Source organism: Falco punctatus (assembly GCF_963210335.1).
Source record: "Falco punctatus genome assembly, chromosome: 4".
Classification (NCBI taxonomy): domain Eukaryota; kingdom Metazoa; phylum Chordata; class Aves; order Falconiformes; family Falconidae; genus Falco; species Falco punctatus.
Window position 1 is genome coordinate 75,492,099 of NC_137583.1, and position 16,297 is coordinate 75,508,395.

General features: G+C 38.1%; 1 protein-coding gene across 2 annotated transcripts in view; it reads left to right on the top strand.

Annotated features, from left to right (window-relative positions):
• CDK14 (cyclin dependent kinase 14) overlaps positions 1-16,297 on the top strand; it is a 316,058-nt gene that overhangs the window by 146,430 nt on the left and 153,331 nt on the right. For both annotated transcript variants that reach the window (XM_080385509.1, XM_080385510.1), the window contains 2 exons: positions 3,095-3,157; positions 15,889-16,012. In XM_080385509.1, coding sequence (XP_080241635.1) covers positions 3,095-3,157; positions 15,889-16,012 — 187 coding nt within the window. The remainder of the gene's footprint in view (positions 1-3,094; positions 3,158-15,888; positions 16,013-16,297) is intronic.

The window sequence follows — 16,297 nt, forward strand, 5'->3', positions numbered from 1 at the left end:
TGAGTACACAAGCACTGGAGCAGACACTTGGCCGCCAAAAAAACAGGTTTAGAAATAGCTGTCCCTGCAGCGCTGTCAGCTTTCCTGGCTGTACTAATATTTAATTCAATGTGCATTGAGGCCTTACCTTGGGAAAAGAAAAGCAGCTGATGCTGTCTGCTCTACAGCTATCTTTTTTTTTTTTAATTGAGGAACAATGTACTATAACTTCATAAGTTGCTTTCCCAGTTGGTGCCATAGTGTTTAGGGTCTTTTGTGAGGACTCCAACTTAGTTTTATGAGGGCAAATTCTTGAAAGATTTGAACAGAAAAGACTTTCCATTTCTATTTACTGGCTGAAGGAAGGTTGGTAGAGGTTTCTCTGTGTCTGTAGCATGTGTGTGGGGAAAAAAATAGATGACAAGACTGCTGCACAATTGACTCCGTAAAGGCTTCCAAGATTATGTAGAAATTGCTGTTTACATTGTATTTTGGGTAGATACGAGCAATTGGTTTTTGAAGGAGAGAACCACTGATGCAAAAGGTTATAGCAGGCTACCAGTTGTCCAGGTCCTTGGGGTAGGAAGAAGCAGCGAATGATGCATAACACAAACAGGGTCATCATTGATGTTCATGTATGGAGGAAATGCATCTAAATAATAACTGAAATGTAAGTGGAAGAAAATGGGTTTATCCTCAAAATTCATTACAAGTATATTTGAAATAAAAAGATGACTTATTGCTGTTCCTAGTGATGTAACTCTGAAGAGGATGTTCTTAGAAAGTTTTTGGTGAATAGAAAGGTGCAGCTATTGGGCAGTTGAGGTGCTGGAGCTTCAGGGATTGGACCTTCAGAAGTAGCATTGGCTTTGTCTTTGGTCTAGTTTCTGTGGGGTGACCAGTTGCAAATCGTAGAAATCAATAGAAAGTGAAAGAGGCACTAAGCTTTCCACCTACCAGGTTATCTGTCGCCCACAAAAGCTTGATGGCTGAACTATGGGGTAATGGTAATTCTCCTTCAGCCAGCCCATGCAAGGGAACGGGCCATGCCGGCGGCCATGATGGGTGCATCAGAGGATGGGACAGCACTGCCCAGGCTTTCTAAAGCAACATTTCAGCCTTTTCTTTAAAGTTCTCCCAGGCACTGCGGGTGCTATCACTGTTCAAAGATTTGTATTTAAGTTGGTACTTCTCTTCAATAAGCAACAACAGGGAGAGTCCCCAAACTTAATTTGACACCAGCCATCACCTGTAGTAAAGGTGTTTCCCTTCATATTTTGCCAGAAGCAGGCTCTTGTAGTGGGGTTAGTACTCAAAACCTGTTCCCTTTTCCAAACAAATGACAAGGTTAGCAGATGACTTGGTTCAAGTATGTTTCCTTGACGTTGATAACAGTAAAACAAGACAGAACTGGGTAATGCTGTGATGCATACTGAAGGATCACTGATCCATTTTTGGCATGGTTTATTGGTACAGTCCAGAAAACTAGCTGGGAGATTGGGAGTTTATACCTGAAGTGACTAGAGATTTTACAGAAACTAGGAATAAGTCTTTAAACAGAAGATAGACCTTATGCAAAATGCACTTCACTGACAGTAACTGTTCATGGTAGAGGTGTATTTTAAAATTTTCTTTGTAAATACATTCATTAATGTGTTAACTATAAATTAAAGCTTTGCTTGTTGTAGCTTGTGTTTTGGAAGCTCTGTTGTGTTGTATTTAGTGTGGCTTGCCCCGTCTGTGTGTGCCCTCTGCCCCCCTGATACCCACACTGCTCATTTTGGAGCTCAAGCAATTTCCTGCAGTTCGGACGCTCGCTCCTTTGAAGCCATGTAAGAATTCATGAAAAAAAGTTGTGCTAGCACACAACCTAATCAACCAGTGTATCTTGTGTTGTTGAAATATTAATTTTACAGTGTGTTTTCATATTTATGACTTCAGAAGAGATTATACAGAACAGTTGTGGCTACTAAGATTTTGTGTCTTAGAAGATGTGAACTTCTCTGATTCTTTATAACTCTGCAAAAGAGCACTAGAGAATGGCTCCTGGAGTAGGAAATGTTGCACAGAGAAACCATTCTGCTATATTGAAGGCAACTTTTGTCCAAAACTCTCACCTTGAAAACTGCTTATATTTAGTTGGGCTGTTCTGTATGTGAGGCAGGTATTGCCAAGTAGCTTTTCAAGGAATGCTGGATGGTTTTTACAAGATGTGTTCAGCAACCAGATGTGGAAGACAGAGTCAGTTTCCCGAGTTTTTTGGTCGTTAATCTAGTGTATATTTTTGCTTTGCTTATTCTGAACATAATTCCAGAAGCTGAGTTGTGCAAGCAAATCATAGAAGAGACATGCCACTTCACTGGAAGTGTGCTGCTGACTGGTAGGAATGTGAAGAAATGCAAGAGAAAAATTCAGAGACAGTGGTGTGTCCATAATAAATCCAATAAATACTTATTAATTAAAAATAACAATTTACACTTGCAAGCCTGCTTATTTTCTGGAGAGATTTTATGGTATATTTGTGGGGAATATAGGCAACTATGAAGTGAAAACATAGTTTTGTGTCTTCAGTGAAGGTATTTTCTAAAGTATCTGTAATTAATAGCTGTACGTGTGCATAATATGCGCTTTTTGAGCTGGAAATGATCATTTAGTACTCTGATAGGCAATGCATTTCAGATTTATTTTCTAAACCATTAAGCCATCTTAATCTAGAATGACTATAAAATGATATTTAAAATCCCATGTTTTAATGTGAATAATGACAGCAACATTTGAGGTTCTCCATTGATGTTCTTCCTCTTCCTTCCTAATATTACTTTATTGGTATTGATGATGATATTGTCCTTACAAGGTATAAAATGATAATAAAATTAATTTACCATATACAGAATGTTAGGAAAAAAATAATTTACATTTGGTGAATATTCATATCAGTCAAGTTACCAAGGTTGTTAAATAAAATGGAGTGTAAAGGTACAAGTGTGTGTGCACACGTGTGGCTGAAAAATCTCATTATTTTCCATTTGTTGTGCCCACTCCTAAGTAGAAGGATATTTAATTGCTGCAGTCATACAGATATTAATACACTTTTTTCCATCTGACTTTCTTGTAGCATACTGATTTATGTCAGTACATGGACAAACACCCTGGAGGGCTTCATCCAGAAAATGCAAAGGTAAGTGTCAAAAAGAGCACACATTCAAGGCAAACGCAGTAACAGTAACTTTGTGTAAAATGTCATGTTGGTTGTTTCACAGAAACTGATTATTAGCTAAAGGGAAAATGACTGGCATATGAACTGCATTTTAAAAGATATTTTTTTCTTTAAAAATAATTAAAAATGTAAGTATTTGAACATCCCCACAAGAGAACTTGTGAAGTCTGTAAAACTGATTCAGAGCCAGAACATTTGAGTAAATACTGTTAGTGTTGGTAACCCCTCCCCTCCATTCAAACATTTGCTCTTAAGACAATACTACCCTAAACCTCCTGAGTAAATATCCTTTAGGCAGCCAGTACTAGATCTTCAGTGAGGTAAATCACTGTAGGTTCACCAGGTTTGAGGGAACTGTAGTAAATTATATTAGCTGAATGTACTGCTTTTTATATGAGCATATAAAATCTTCCCTAATCTTTTTGCTCACTTATTTTGATGAAGCATTTTCATAGCTGATCTCACTTTTAATTTATTTATTTTTTCCTTCTGAGGTAGATACTGAGGATTGTCATGCAGGAAGGAGGGAGTATATTAGCAGGATTTAATGGAAAGATAGACTGGTAGAGACTTGATCCAGTTACTTTCTGGGAAGTCAGCCAAATGATTTTAGCATCAAATGGAAGCCAGTCAGACATACAGAATGTGTTATGTGTGTATAGATCACCCAGATGATATTTGTTACACTTGCCTTGCACTTTGACATCAGTCCCATTGTTGTTCTACTTTAGAAGTGTTTAAATCTTCACTTGTCATACTGAGAGCTTTATTCTAGTATTTAGTTTCTTGAAATTGAGAAGTTTGTGGAAAAAAATAAATCACACTTTCCTGGAAAACTCAAAGGCCTTTTTGGTTTAAGAAAAGAAAATATTTTAAAAAGAGTAATTATTTTTTTTTCAGTATCTGATCATTGTTGTACATCAACTGCTTTTATAGTGTAATGGATTAATTTTCTAGATGAGAATGGCTATCATTAAATAAATAAATAAATAAAGAATTCTTCCTTACTGCATATATTTGGCCAAACTAAAAAAAAATATATATATATTCATATATTCTTTTTGAAAATACATGATGTGTATGCTGCAAGCTAGCTTCCTTGTAATGTATGACTGTCACTCAGACATTTTGCTAGCGTGAACAGGGAAAGCCCACGGGTCTCCTCCCAGTGCCAGCTTCACAGTGCCTCTGTGACTGCGGCGCTTGGAAATGGCTAAAGGTGGGTGAGGTGGGACCTGTTCTTCAACCGCTAAAACTTCTGAGCTTCCTTTGCTGTTCAGTTTTCTAAGCAGAGTTTCATGTGCGTGTTAAAACAATGGTTTTGCGTTTCATTTCCCTGTGAGAGTACTTCTACATTTGGCTTTCTGAGGTCTGGCATAAGCTACAACTGGCTTTGAAAGTTTTTTGTGCTGCTTCAGATTTGCAAGACCTACTCCAAGGCTGCAGTGCTGTATAGCCCAGGATCTAATATGCAGTAGCCATTGTAGCTGTAATTGTTGCCCACTGAGAAGACATTATACTTCACGTAACTGTACTTTTTCTTGATCGTATCAGGGCCCAGTGAGCTTGTATTTTTGAGGATAGGCATACATGGATAATTAGGCTTGTTAATGTGTCACTCCTCCAAATCCTGAGATACCTTTCCTAAAACAGGAGCTTCAGAGGGAACTGCAGCAACAGAATTTCACTTTCAGATTTTGCCACATGTATTCCTGTGGCTGTCTACCATCTAACAACAGTGTTCAGCAACACTTCTGAAGCTTATGGGCACATTACAAATACTTCTTTGAGTAGCCAAGTTTAGAGTCCTGGTGTGCTGCTAGTTCAAGCTTTTTAAAATCCAGATGGATTATTAATTTAAAAAAAAAAGAGAGAGAAAAAACATCGGGAAGTTGGAGCAGGTTACTCTTCTGCCATGAGCAATCCCATTGGACAATTAATATTTTTTTCCTGTTGAATAATAATAATGAAAATTGGTTATATGCGTTTAGTAAACTCTTTTGCCAGGCCAGCAACAAAGACTAGCCTTAGTTCATGCAGTAATTATTAAAATCTAGCATGATGGTTTGAGCTCCTGCAATTTTAAAACTGATTTAGCCTGCCTGGGGTTTTCAGTGAAATACCTGCTCTCAAAGCCATGAGTGAAAGATACCTGCCTAGCCCAACAGAGTGAATTCTTCAGCGGGGGGGGACAGAGGCTGCAAAGAAAAGGGAAGCCAGTCATATATGCTGACAACTCCCAGACTTTCACCACCATGCAAAACTAACAGCTTGCACTCCTGTCTTCTGACAGAGGAGATAAGATGGTTACTACATAATATCTTAATGCTTTGCTGTGCTCAGTTTGTCGACTTACATAACTGTGGTTCTGAGACTTTGCCACCTATTTTGGTTTTAGCTTCTGGACAGAGTTGTCTATATGGAACTACAGCTGATTTTTAAGAGTTGAGCTGAGCCATGTTAATTAGCCTTCTCTCCCTGCCAGCCCCTTCTTGCTACAGGTCCTTCAGGAATTTCACTTTTAGTCAGACTTTTAGGCAGTGTTTGTTCAGAATCACTGGTTATGTGATCCCTAAATCCATTTTAAAAAACTTACAGTTGAACAATTATATTCCAGTAGTAATAAATTAGTCTCAGCTCTCTGGGGCTAACCTGTGGGATTAAGCCATTGATGCTCTCCCAGTATGACAGAAGGCCCCCTGCCTTTCAATTTTGTTTTTTAGGAAAGTATTGCCTACAGATGGATATTCCTTTCTGACTTATTGCCAGTTATTAGCAATACAAAACCACATAATCATGCTTTTTTTTTCCAAATAATATTGTACAGTAGTTCCTGTAAAATTGTACTTCATAGGAATGCAGAAGCAGTGCTATTATTTATTTATGTTTTGGTTTCTATAGGACATCTTCAGCCTAATTGTATTTCTGAATTTTCTCTGTATTTACAAGTTAAAGGCAATGGTTGTTCCCTCAGGCTTACTTTTAGATGAAGAATCATGAATAGAATAAAATCCAGATTACTTTGATAGACACACATATTGCTGTCCCCTTGGGTGTTGTGTTTGACATTGCCTTTCTTTGTGGTTTCAAATAGGCTATTTGCTGTCACTTAAATATTCTAAATAAAGACTATGCAGAATATTCTAAATATGTGGAAGTATAAAGAAGAATGTCTCAATTGGCAGTCGTAGGAGTCTTGGGACAGTATGTTTAAGCAAACAGAAAATATTGTTTCCTGAAGTATTAGGTTTATCCTTTTAGTGGTACATATGTATTCACACATAATGATTTCAGAATTTTATATTTCATGTGTGGAGATGAAAGTCTTACCAAGAACACCAGGTTTTAAACTCTTCACAGAATTTGTGCATGGGGCTGAGATACTGGTTTTTTAATACTTATCCCTGAGAATGTTAAACCAAGTATCCTGGTGACATATATGTGGTTAAGTACTTGCAACATCTTTATCAGCTGTAAGGGAAATTGGCAGAAAGCAGCTGTTTCAATCCATAGGTTCTCCAAATTCTGTTAGCTTCAAATACACAATCATATACATCTTTGGTTACTAACAAGCCTGCATGTTTACCATTTATATAAAACTTTGTATTAATATGCTGTGTACAGTATTATAGTTAGAGATGAGGAGAGGAAAGGTAATCGGTTAATAAGTCCCTGTTTAGTAGGCACAGCATCATCGGTCTTCTGGTTTTGAAGATGTCTTTCTAATTTTTTCCAAAACTGAAGGCAAGCAATAAATCTGAAATACATGGCCTCACATATAATTATGTTTCTGTTGGAAGCTACTGCTGCAGCCTTGTGTATGGTTGGAACTAAGAGCTGATTTATGTATACATGATGTATACACCATGTGGCGCTTGCCAAACTGCAAAATGTGCTGCTGCAAACTGAGGTACAAGACTTGCTCCTCACTCGCTACGCTGTTCCTCCTGGCCCTGACTACTGAAATTTGTACTCCTGGCTTTCTTTCCTACAGCTGTCGCTGGCTTTGGAGATAGTTCATACTTCTTGGAATCTCAGTTGAAACATCTGGATTGCTTCCTACAGCGGGAACTCTTAAAGGGTCACAGCAGCTAACTGACCCTGCCAGTGATTCTTTTATGATGAACTTAATTCTGATTTGTGTCTCTTTCTGTCTGGTACAGGGCCATCTCCACCAGCCTTTTGACTTAACTTTCTTGGTTCTCCTGAGCCTTTGCATCTGTCCATAAATGCTTCTTATTTTGTACATTCATACTTTAATTCTTAAGTATCTTTTTTTCGTGCATTTCAGCGTGTCCTGTGAAAATGTAATTGTTCTTAACTTCTTTCAACCTTTGAAATACCATCTTTATTTTAACTGCATCTTTTACTGCATCTTACTACATTCCCAGTAATGCAAATAAATTCGGCTTTATGTTTTGATACATTTATTCTATAGTTGAGTCCATTTTCTGTAACTCTTGTTACTGGAGGAACAAGCGGAGCACAGGCTTGCGTCTGTCATGCCTGCATTGCTTGTTTGCTTTCCTGCCTTAAAAATAAATCTAATGAAAGCTGATTTGCTTTTTAATTGGTAATGCTGCATTGAAATAGCTGTAGTCTTTTGGGAAAAGCAACCTCATCTTTTTCTCTCTGCCTTTTTTCCTCTACTTGCAGTGTTAGAGGTAATATCGATTTGTGTGAGCGTTTGACTTCAAAAAAATCTTTGACAAAATAAAAAGACTCTTGCCTCTGACCCACTGTTCCTCAATCCATGCAACACCAGCCTGAATGACAATGGAGACCTCAACCAGACAAAAACGATCTCTGTCTCTTAATTACTCCTGAAGTCTTTTACTTCAGGCAATGTGGAAGACTCCTATCCTAATACTGCTGCTCTGATTTGTCCTCCCTAGGCACCTTTTCTCTTCCCAGGGCCAAAAAGTGATGAGAAGAAATAGGCAGACCCTCTTGTTGAACTTTGCATGCAGGGAACAGGAATATTAAGCCTTCTCCCAAGAGCCTTCAAGACTTCAGCTCTTACCTACCCATCTAAATTCCAAGCCTTCCTTGCTCCTAGGAAGCAGGGCACAGCAGTCTTCTATGCATACTTGATGGATTGTTGAAGCAAACCTCAACCAACTAAGCCCTACCCCCACCACAACCTTTAAAAATGTGTTTTATCACTGTAATACTGAGTCAGAGTTGACTGTCAAGGTCACATGTAAGGTATGTGGCAAAGTGTGGAGTGCAATTTGAATATTAAGTTTCCTAGGGCGTCCCAACAATCTCTGTACAAAATACGCTTAAGTTTCAGCAAAAAAATGTAACCAGTTTCAGTCTTGAAACTTCTACAGAAATAGTTTAAAAGAAATGTAATTAATAGGAATTTATGAAACATAATGGGATGCTGCTATACTTCTCTATGCTAAATGCTCAAGAAGAGATCAGTCAACTTTATAGCACTGCATTTAAAAAAAATAATTTACAAAAATACCAAGTCTGATATAATAAAAATATTGGATTTATTAAACCAAGGTTTTAATACTGACTTCCTAAACAAGATGTAGTGCATATTGAATTGAAAATGTTGAAATACAATGCATGTTATCTGACGTTATCAGAAGTCTCTGGCACTTTATCACTTGCGGTATTCATTTATTCCTCTCTATACTGCAGTACTATGAATGTTGTCCTTAATTAATGGTTACAGTTTTTAAAGTTGAGTCTGTTTTTGTCAGATGAATAATTTTGGCATTTAATGACTAATGTGAAAATTAATAATCTAAGTCAAAACCATAGGGTGGTTGTCAGCTGATGTCTTTTGTAAACATAAATATTTATCACTGAACTGATTAGAGCTTTAGAATAATCTGAAGCACAAAGAGTAGGGAAGCATTCAGAACATGGAAGGATTAGGCAACTCCTGTATCCCATCCGTGAGGCTTGCTACAGTTCAAGTGCAGCTGCTTAAACTTTGGCAGTAGCAGAGCGTTGTATACTGGCTTTTGCTAAGCAGTAGCTCCATTCATTATTAGTAAGGTATAAAACTGTATGCTTGTTAGGAAAACATAGTATCTGAAAAGCATGATAAAAATGCTTTGGTTTTTAGGTTACAGTTTTGTTGATGTAGGCCACCCTGGTGTGCTTCTCTTTTCTTTTTGCCGTGTGATTGTATAAATGTCTCTGGTGTGGATGAGAGGTTTGTGTTCCCCTTTTCTGTGGGAGACATGCATTGAATCACATGGCCAGTCCTGAATCCATATGTGACAAATGTGTGATTACGTGATGTAGGGGAAGCTGGGGCATGTGAGTGCCCGTGTGTGACTGGAGGTGTCTGACCAAAAAGCTGACCACCATAGACTTAGGTGCACAGGGTTTGGGCAATTAAACCATGATAATACATACAGCTATGATGAATTTTCATGTCTTGTTTCACCTATCATACTGACTCACTGAGGTTTGGAGAAAAGACTTTTTTTACTCTAAGGTGAATACCTACTATGGTGGTCCTTTTAATTATATCTGTTGTTACTGGAAGCAAATCTAATTAATGTCCTAATTTTGAAATCTCTCTCCTACTTGCTGAAATTAGTGATGCTACTGATACAGAGTTGAATTAAAAATGTATTTCAACAGATATGCTAAGTAGGAAGTGCTGCTGTTTAATGTGGTTGAGAAGTTGCTATTTTTCATTCCTCATTCAGTGAAGAAGCAGGTGTACAGTAGACAGAATAATGTTATGCCAAATTAAGGTCGTCTTTTACACATGGCATTGAGAATTGATTATTTAAATGAGACTCTTTAGTTATCAGACATTAAATAAGGCATCAGCATTTCACTGTACTTTGTCAGTCTTGTCAAAGTAATGATTTGATAATATGCACAACTGTGAACAGCAAAAGCAGAATCTTTATCAGTGTGTTAAAATTCATGCTGGAAGAATGTCACTTCCATATCTAGTGTGTGCATATGTAATTTATTGTCTGCATGATCCACATGGCTCACATACAGCAAACCCCATGAAAATATCATAGGGATGAAGAAAACACCCTTTCCAGTGTCTTTAAAATTGGTGAGGGACCAACCACAACTCTAACCTAGTTCAGCATGGAAGTGAATTGGTGAAAGGTAGAAAAGGAGATTCGATTCTATTGAATTTATTTTTACTTTTGCCATTCAGGAGTAAAAAACCTGAGACTATTCCACTTATTGAACATCAGCAGATGTCTGTAACTGATCATAAAGGAGTTTCTTTCTACTTAGTTAATTAAGCACACCTTCCTCATTGCAAATGACTGTAGTACTTACTACCCAGAGGGGACAAAAAATGATTAAAAGAGCATCAAAGAGAATAGAAGTTAGCAAATTAACACTTTCCAGTCTCTTTCCTTTGCAGTTCTGCTGTTAATAAGTGGGAAAATCTGTATCTTTTTTTAAAGTAATGGTACAGTGCACATTCCTAGTGGCTGTATTGCATGCATTTCTGTGTGACATTGTCTTTGGTAAGTTTCTTATGCAAGGAATGGAGGAGCAAGTTAGAAACCTTTATAAATGCCTTTTGGAATGAATTATTTTAAAATTCTTTTGGCGAGAACTCAGTTGGTTCAAAAGGTTGGAGAACCTTTTATTGAGATAAAGCTTATTATGATAATGAAAATCATGCTGATTCAAATGGCTAACAATTTTTTATTCAGATAGGATCCTTTATTCCTAGGGATGCAAATACATCTCAAGTCAACACTTTGTTCCTGAAATTTCTTCTTCTGACTTTTTAAGCAATAGAGCCTACAAAGCTTTGACCTAAAAAGTTAAGTATTTCCCCAGGACATTGTTAGAAGTGAGAAGTTGGGTTTTATCTCGTGGGTATTATCCTGGTTGGAAGGAGGGAAAAGAATGGGAAACCAGCAATGATAAAAAAGATTGTGCTTGGTGAGCTTTTTACATGCTAGCAGAAGTCACAGAAAGACATTTCTCATTGTTTCTGGTACATAGTATTGGGGGTGGGGGGTGGGGTGCGGGTGGGTGTTATGTTAATGGTTTAAAACAAGCAGATCTAAACCTCCCAAAAAATCTAGTGAACCCAAACATAACTGAGTATTTGTTATTGGTTGCATTTATTTCAACCAAGGCTATGAGATAGTACTGTGGGATTTATTGCCTCCTTTTGCCTTTGAAAATAGTGAGTAATTCACAGAAGCCTGTAGCATCCTCTGGATGATAGGGAGAAGTACACCGGCTGCAAGCATGAGGTGAGGTGTCCTATGCTGGGTTTCTTTTACTGGTATTTTTGGATTTGATGGTCTGTTAAGACTGAATACGGTATCGATTGATGCTGAATACACACAAGAGGATTCAGATGATTACATGATACCCAGCTGGTGTGCTTTGATACATACATACAGCAAGCAGCAGCATTTGTGTTATCGGTGATGATAACATAAAGCTTGTGCAGTACTGTGTATTACCTTTTGAAAGTAACTATGCTAATACAGCAATATGAGCTTATTGAAGTACCGGCACATTAATCCAGTAGTGCTTTCAGCTTTCTTCTGAACTGGCGTGAGCTCCTGGTCCAGGTTAGCTCAGCTCCATTTGCAGTCTTTTTGTTCCAGAGAGAGCAGAGCTGAGTGTTTTGTGCAACTTTCATAGACTAAAGGGTTCTATGTAGCTTTCTACTTCTGTATCTAGGACCAGGTCCTTTATTCCCACAATACAACATGTGGTAAGTGAGCTCAGGTGCAGGAAATCATTCAGAAATCCCTCTGGATCATCAGGGAAAGACTTAAAAAAGTCCCCCACAGGCCTCATTAGTCTGTCCTTTTAGGCAGCATCCTTATTGGTCACTAGGGTCCTTGATGACTCAGCAGACACTGTGTGGAAATGGTACATTTTCTGGAGAACCTCTCTGGGCTTGTTGTGAATTTCTGCTTTTCACTTGCCCCATTATCCTTTGCCAGAAACTCTCTACCATCTCTGGGAACGAAAAGAGCAGCTATGCGGAATCATCTGAGCACTTCTACACAGATGACCTGTACATGAGCATCCCCCTTTACCATTAAACTCATCAGAGCTTTCTAAACCCAAGTCAGAAAGTGTTAACTCCCATCAGTCCCACCTGTTAGATGTGTTTTGGATGGCATGCATCAGCGTTGAGCTTATAAGCTCTTTTGGGTGAGAAGAGCTGAAGATCCTGTGTGACAATAACATAGTAAAGTAGCACATGAGCCATCTTGCAGCTGTTAGTTCTGTGCATGTAATGTTCTAGGTTGTATACTCACCTGGTCTCATGAAAAACACTGTGAAAGCAGGGCTGTTCATCCAAGCACCTGGCAAGTCTCAGAAAATGTAATTGGTTTAAACAGACATTTGGTCAAATGTTGCATGGAGCTCAAGTGACTATCCAGGCCTTATACTTGATTGTGTAGGTGCTGACCTTTTTGTAGAGTTGAGGGCTTTCTCTTGGAAGTTAGAAGAACTGCTAATATTCTTTTAATATCACAGTCCATAAACCCCAGATTAGCTTTGACCTGCATGCATTTTTCTCACTGACAAGAAGCAACACACTTTAATGAAGAATTTTCATTAAATTGAGAGCTGCATAACTGTTAGGGGAATAAAGGTGATTTTTTTTTTTTCATGACTATAATAAATAAGCAAGGCCTGAATCACAAGTATTAGAATTTTTAATTTTTTGTCTCAGTGTAAAGTGTTGAGCCTCTTAACGCTAATCCTTGCTGAAAACATGGCAAGAGACAAATCCCATTCCTGATTTCTGTCTTTTCCAACTCTCATCACAATGACCCTTGTCATTTTGTGAGTCTAATTTTATCACTAAAACTTCTTGTTCTTACTAATAAGCTGCAAACTGTTCTTGAGTGATGTCCTAGTTTGTTTATTACAGGTTATTTGACACTTACAGAGCCTTGTGTATGACCATGCAAGTATTAAAATTATTAATATAAAAGCTGAAGAACCACGAGTCTGTGTCGTTTCTACCCTCGTCACCAACCCATTGAAATGCATATGGAATTGCCATTGACTCCTTTTAGAGTTGTCCTGGTCTGCAGGGCTGCCATCCCATGGCCTTGGAGATGGTGGTTCAGTTGCTTGTTCAACAGCTCCCACCCACCCCTGCCCCGGCCCTGAAGCCCTCGGCTGATGTTTCATAGTGATCAGAATTGAGCAAGATGGAGGAAGTAAGATCAGAATAGGGCCATGACAGCTGGTATGCTGATTTCAGGTTGGGTATAGGGGTAGGAGTTGATGGTACCTCATCTAGCGTTCATGTCCATACTTGTGAAGGTAATGCAGATAGTCTTGAAGGAGAACAGGTTTCTTGGAGAGGGCTTTCCTCAAAGACAGGGGAGGTAACTTGACGGTGAGAAGGCAGAAGTGTTTCCTGAGGCATCAGAAACAGTTCTTTCCAATTTGTCTTTTCTTTGTGTGGAGTGAAGAACCATTGGGAATGGAAAGTCTCTTTTACTGTTCTCTCTTCCCAAGCAATCCCAGAGGGCCTGCGGGGTTTGCAGAATGCTTTGCTGCCAGGCATTAGGCTCGTGTTTTCACTTAAATCTTTTTACATTTAATATTAACAAATAAAAGCAAAGGTGAAGAGGAAAAGAGAAAGCAGCAACACAGTGGCTGAATTAACCCTGTAATAAATTCAGGGAGATTTCCCCCCCCCCTCCCCCACCCCCTTCTCTTTCATGATCTTCCTCCAAGAAGGAAGCAATTGATACAGTGTATTTCAGTGAATTAACTGACTTTTGTGGAAGTACTTGATGAGTACAGCATGCCTACAAGTTTGGAATAAAACTACCTTCCTAAGCTGTCCTCAAGAGTAGATATTTATTCTGTTTAGCTGTAAAATTGTTGGGTTTTTTCCTTAGGCCATTGTGTCAAGATTCTTTGTATTAAAGCCAAATGAAAGCACACATTAATAAATGTATTTTAAGTTATTAAGATTACAGTGCTGTAAGATAACATGATAATTGACATTTCTTTGCATATTTAAAAACAATGTTTGAAGTTAAATACCATTGATTTAGCCTAGCAAACTGGATATTTTTCCTATCTTTTTATTTTAAAAATACTATTTTGAAGTCATTTAATAGAATTTAATTTATATTTTAAGGCTGTAATGAAAGTTGTTTCTGCTTCCTGCCCTTATTAAACTAGGTTTTGTGTACCATGAGTTCCATTTTAACCACAATTCAAAAAGGAATGTCCACGTTACTTATGACTTTCCTGCTATTCTTTCTTTTGTTTCTGTATTTTGCTCTTAGGTTTCCTCAGCACATTGTTAGGCCCCACCCTGGCAAGAAGGTGATTGATACGGCTCTTTGTGCCCTGGCTAAATAGCTAAACATACAGTGTATTGTGTCTGCACTCGGGGAAAAATGAAATGCAATTAAATTCATTTCAACTTCAGTAACATGACATTTCTGTTTCTTTCATGTCAGCCTTTATTCTCTTCTATAATCAGATTTTGTAACCCTTTTTATAATGTCTCCTCACTTCAGCAGTCACTAAGTAGGGTGATTGTGTTGCAAGTTAATTAGAAATTCTCATGTGTCTGAGCTGACTTTTCCTAAATCTTTGGTGTGGTTTCCACATCTTCTGAGATGAGAGAGCATGTTTCACCGGCGCTGAGCTGTGAGGTGTACGAGGTCCATATCCACTCTTGAATCCTTCATGCTTGGCTTTGCAAAGGCTTGTTGTGTTCCCATTTGGAAACTGTAGCATTTTTTAAAATATTTCAGGCAATAGGAGGGGTCTGTATATTAGGGGAGATTTTTCACAACTGCAAAGAAAACTCCTGGGAAACAATCGTTCACCATTTGTATTGACAAAATCCATGAGGGTAACACTTTCACAGCAGGTGCCAGTAAGAATGCAGGAGAATGATGGGAGAGGAGATGAAAAGAGGAGGACAAAAGATCTCCATCACCCAGCTCTTTGTTCATAATTGTAAATTACAAAAATACACTGTATCAGTGCTTAGCTCTAGGGAAAGAATTTGTAGAGTCCAGTGAAGGATTAAAGGAAACATGGGGGGATGAGTTAGGTGCCTATCTAAATTTACCTTAAGGACTATTATGAGCAGGCTTTAAAAGTCATTGTTAAGTTCAGTGAGAATTATTGTTTCCTAATGAAAAATACATAAGCGGTTCCCACTAAAAAAAACTTTGAAGGAGAAAACCTGTCATACCTGCAGATTTCCTTGGGTACGCAGGCATTATTATTATGCTATTAATTTCTTTGTTTTAGCTCCAGTGTCCCATCCCCCAGCCTTATCTCCCTATCCCTATACACCCTGTACTGTTGTTTCCTATAATTAGTGAAGATACACATCTGTCTTCAGGCTACCACCTAATCTCTAAGGCCATATGGGTAAATGGAATATAATTATAATTTGGTAGAAACTGAGCTTTTCTGCACATGGTTGTATTGCTCTTTTTCTTTTTAAAGCAGGCAAATTGAATCTATGATACAGTAGGGCTTGGAGGCTGGGGTTAGTCCTTGCAAAGTACGTATTTTTTAGATGGAAATTTTGTTGTGTTAAATTTGGGTGGGAATTACACCAGTTTGGGAGGAATTCTGACACAATGTTACCACAATATGCAAGCACCCTGCATATTGTGAAGAAATCATCTGTGGTTATATGCAAAATATTAACAGAGGTCATTTTTTGTCCCCCTCTTTTTCAGTTATTTTTATTTCAGTTGCTGCGAGGACTGTCTTACATCCACCAGCGTTACATTTTGCACAGGGACCTGAAACCACAGAATCTTCTGATCAGTGACACGGGGGAGTTAAAGCTGGCAGACTTTGGTAGGCAAGCAGTTAATTACAAGTCTCTTATAATGTTGTAGGAATGTCAGACAGATGGTTCCATTGATTTCTCTTCCCCCCACCCTATTCCTTAGACACACCTTCTTCATTGTAGATAATTGCACATTTTTCTCCTGAGTGAAGAAATTGATTATGGTCAACAAAATGCTTGATTAAAAGGGAGCAAGTGAAAAACAAATATATACTCCAGTTCTCACAATGAAAATAATGCTGAAAGTATTTCAATTTTATTTACCATGAGACCTCTGAATTAAAATTCAAAAC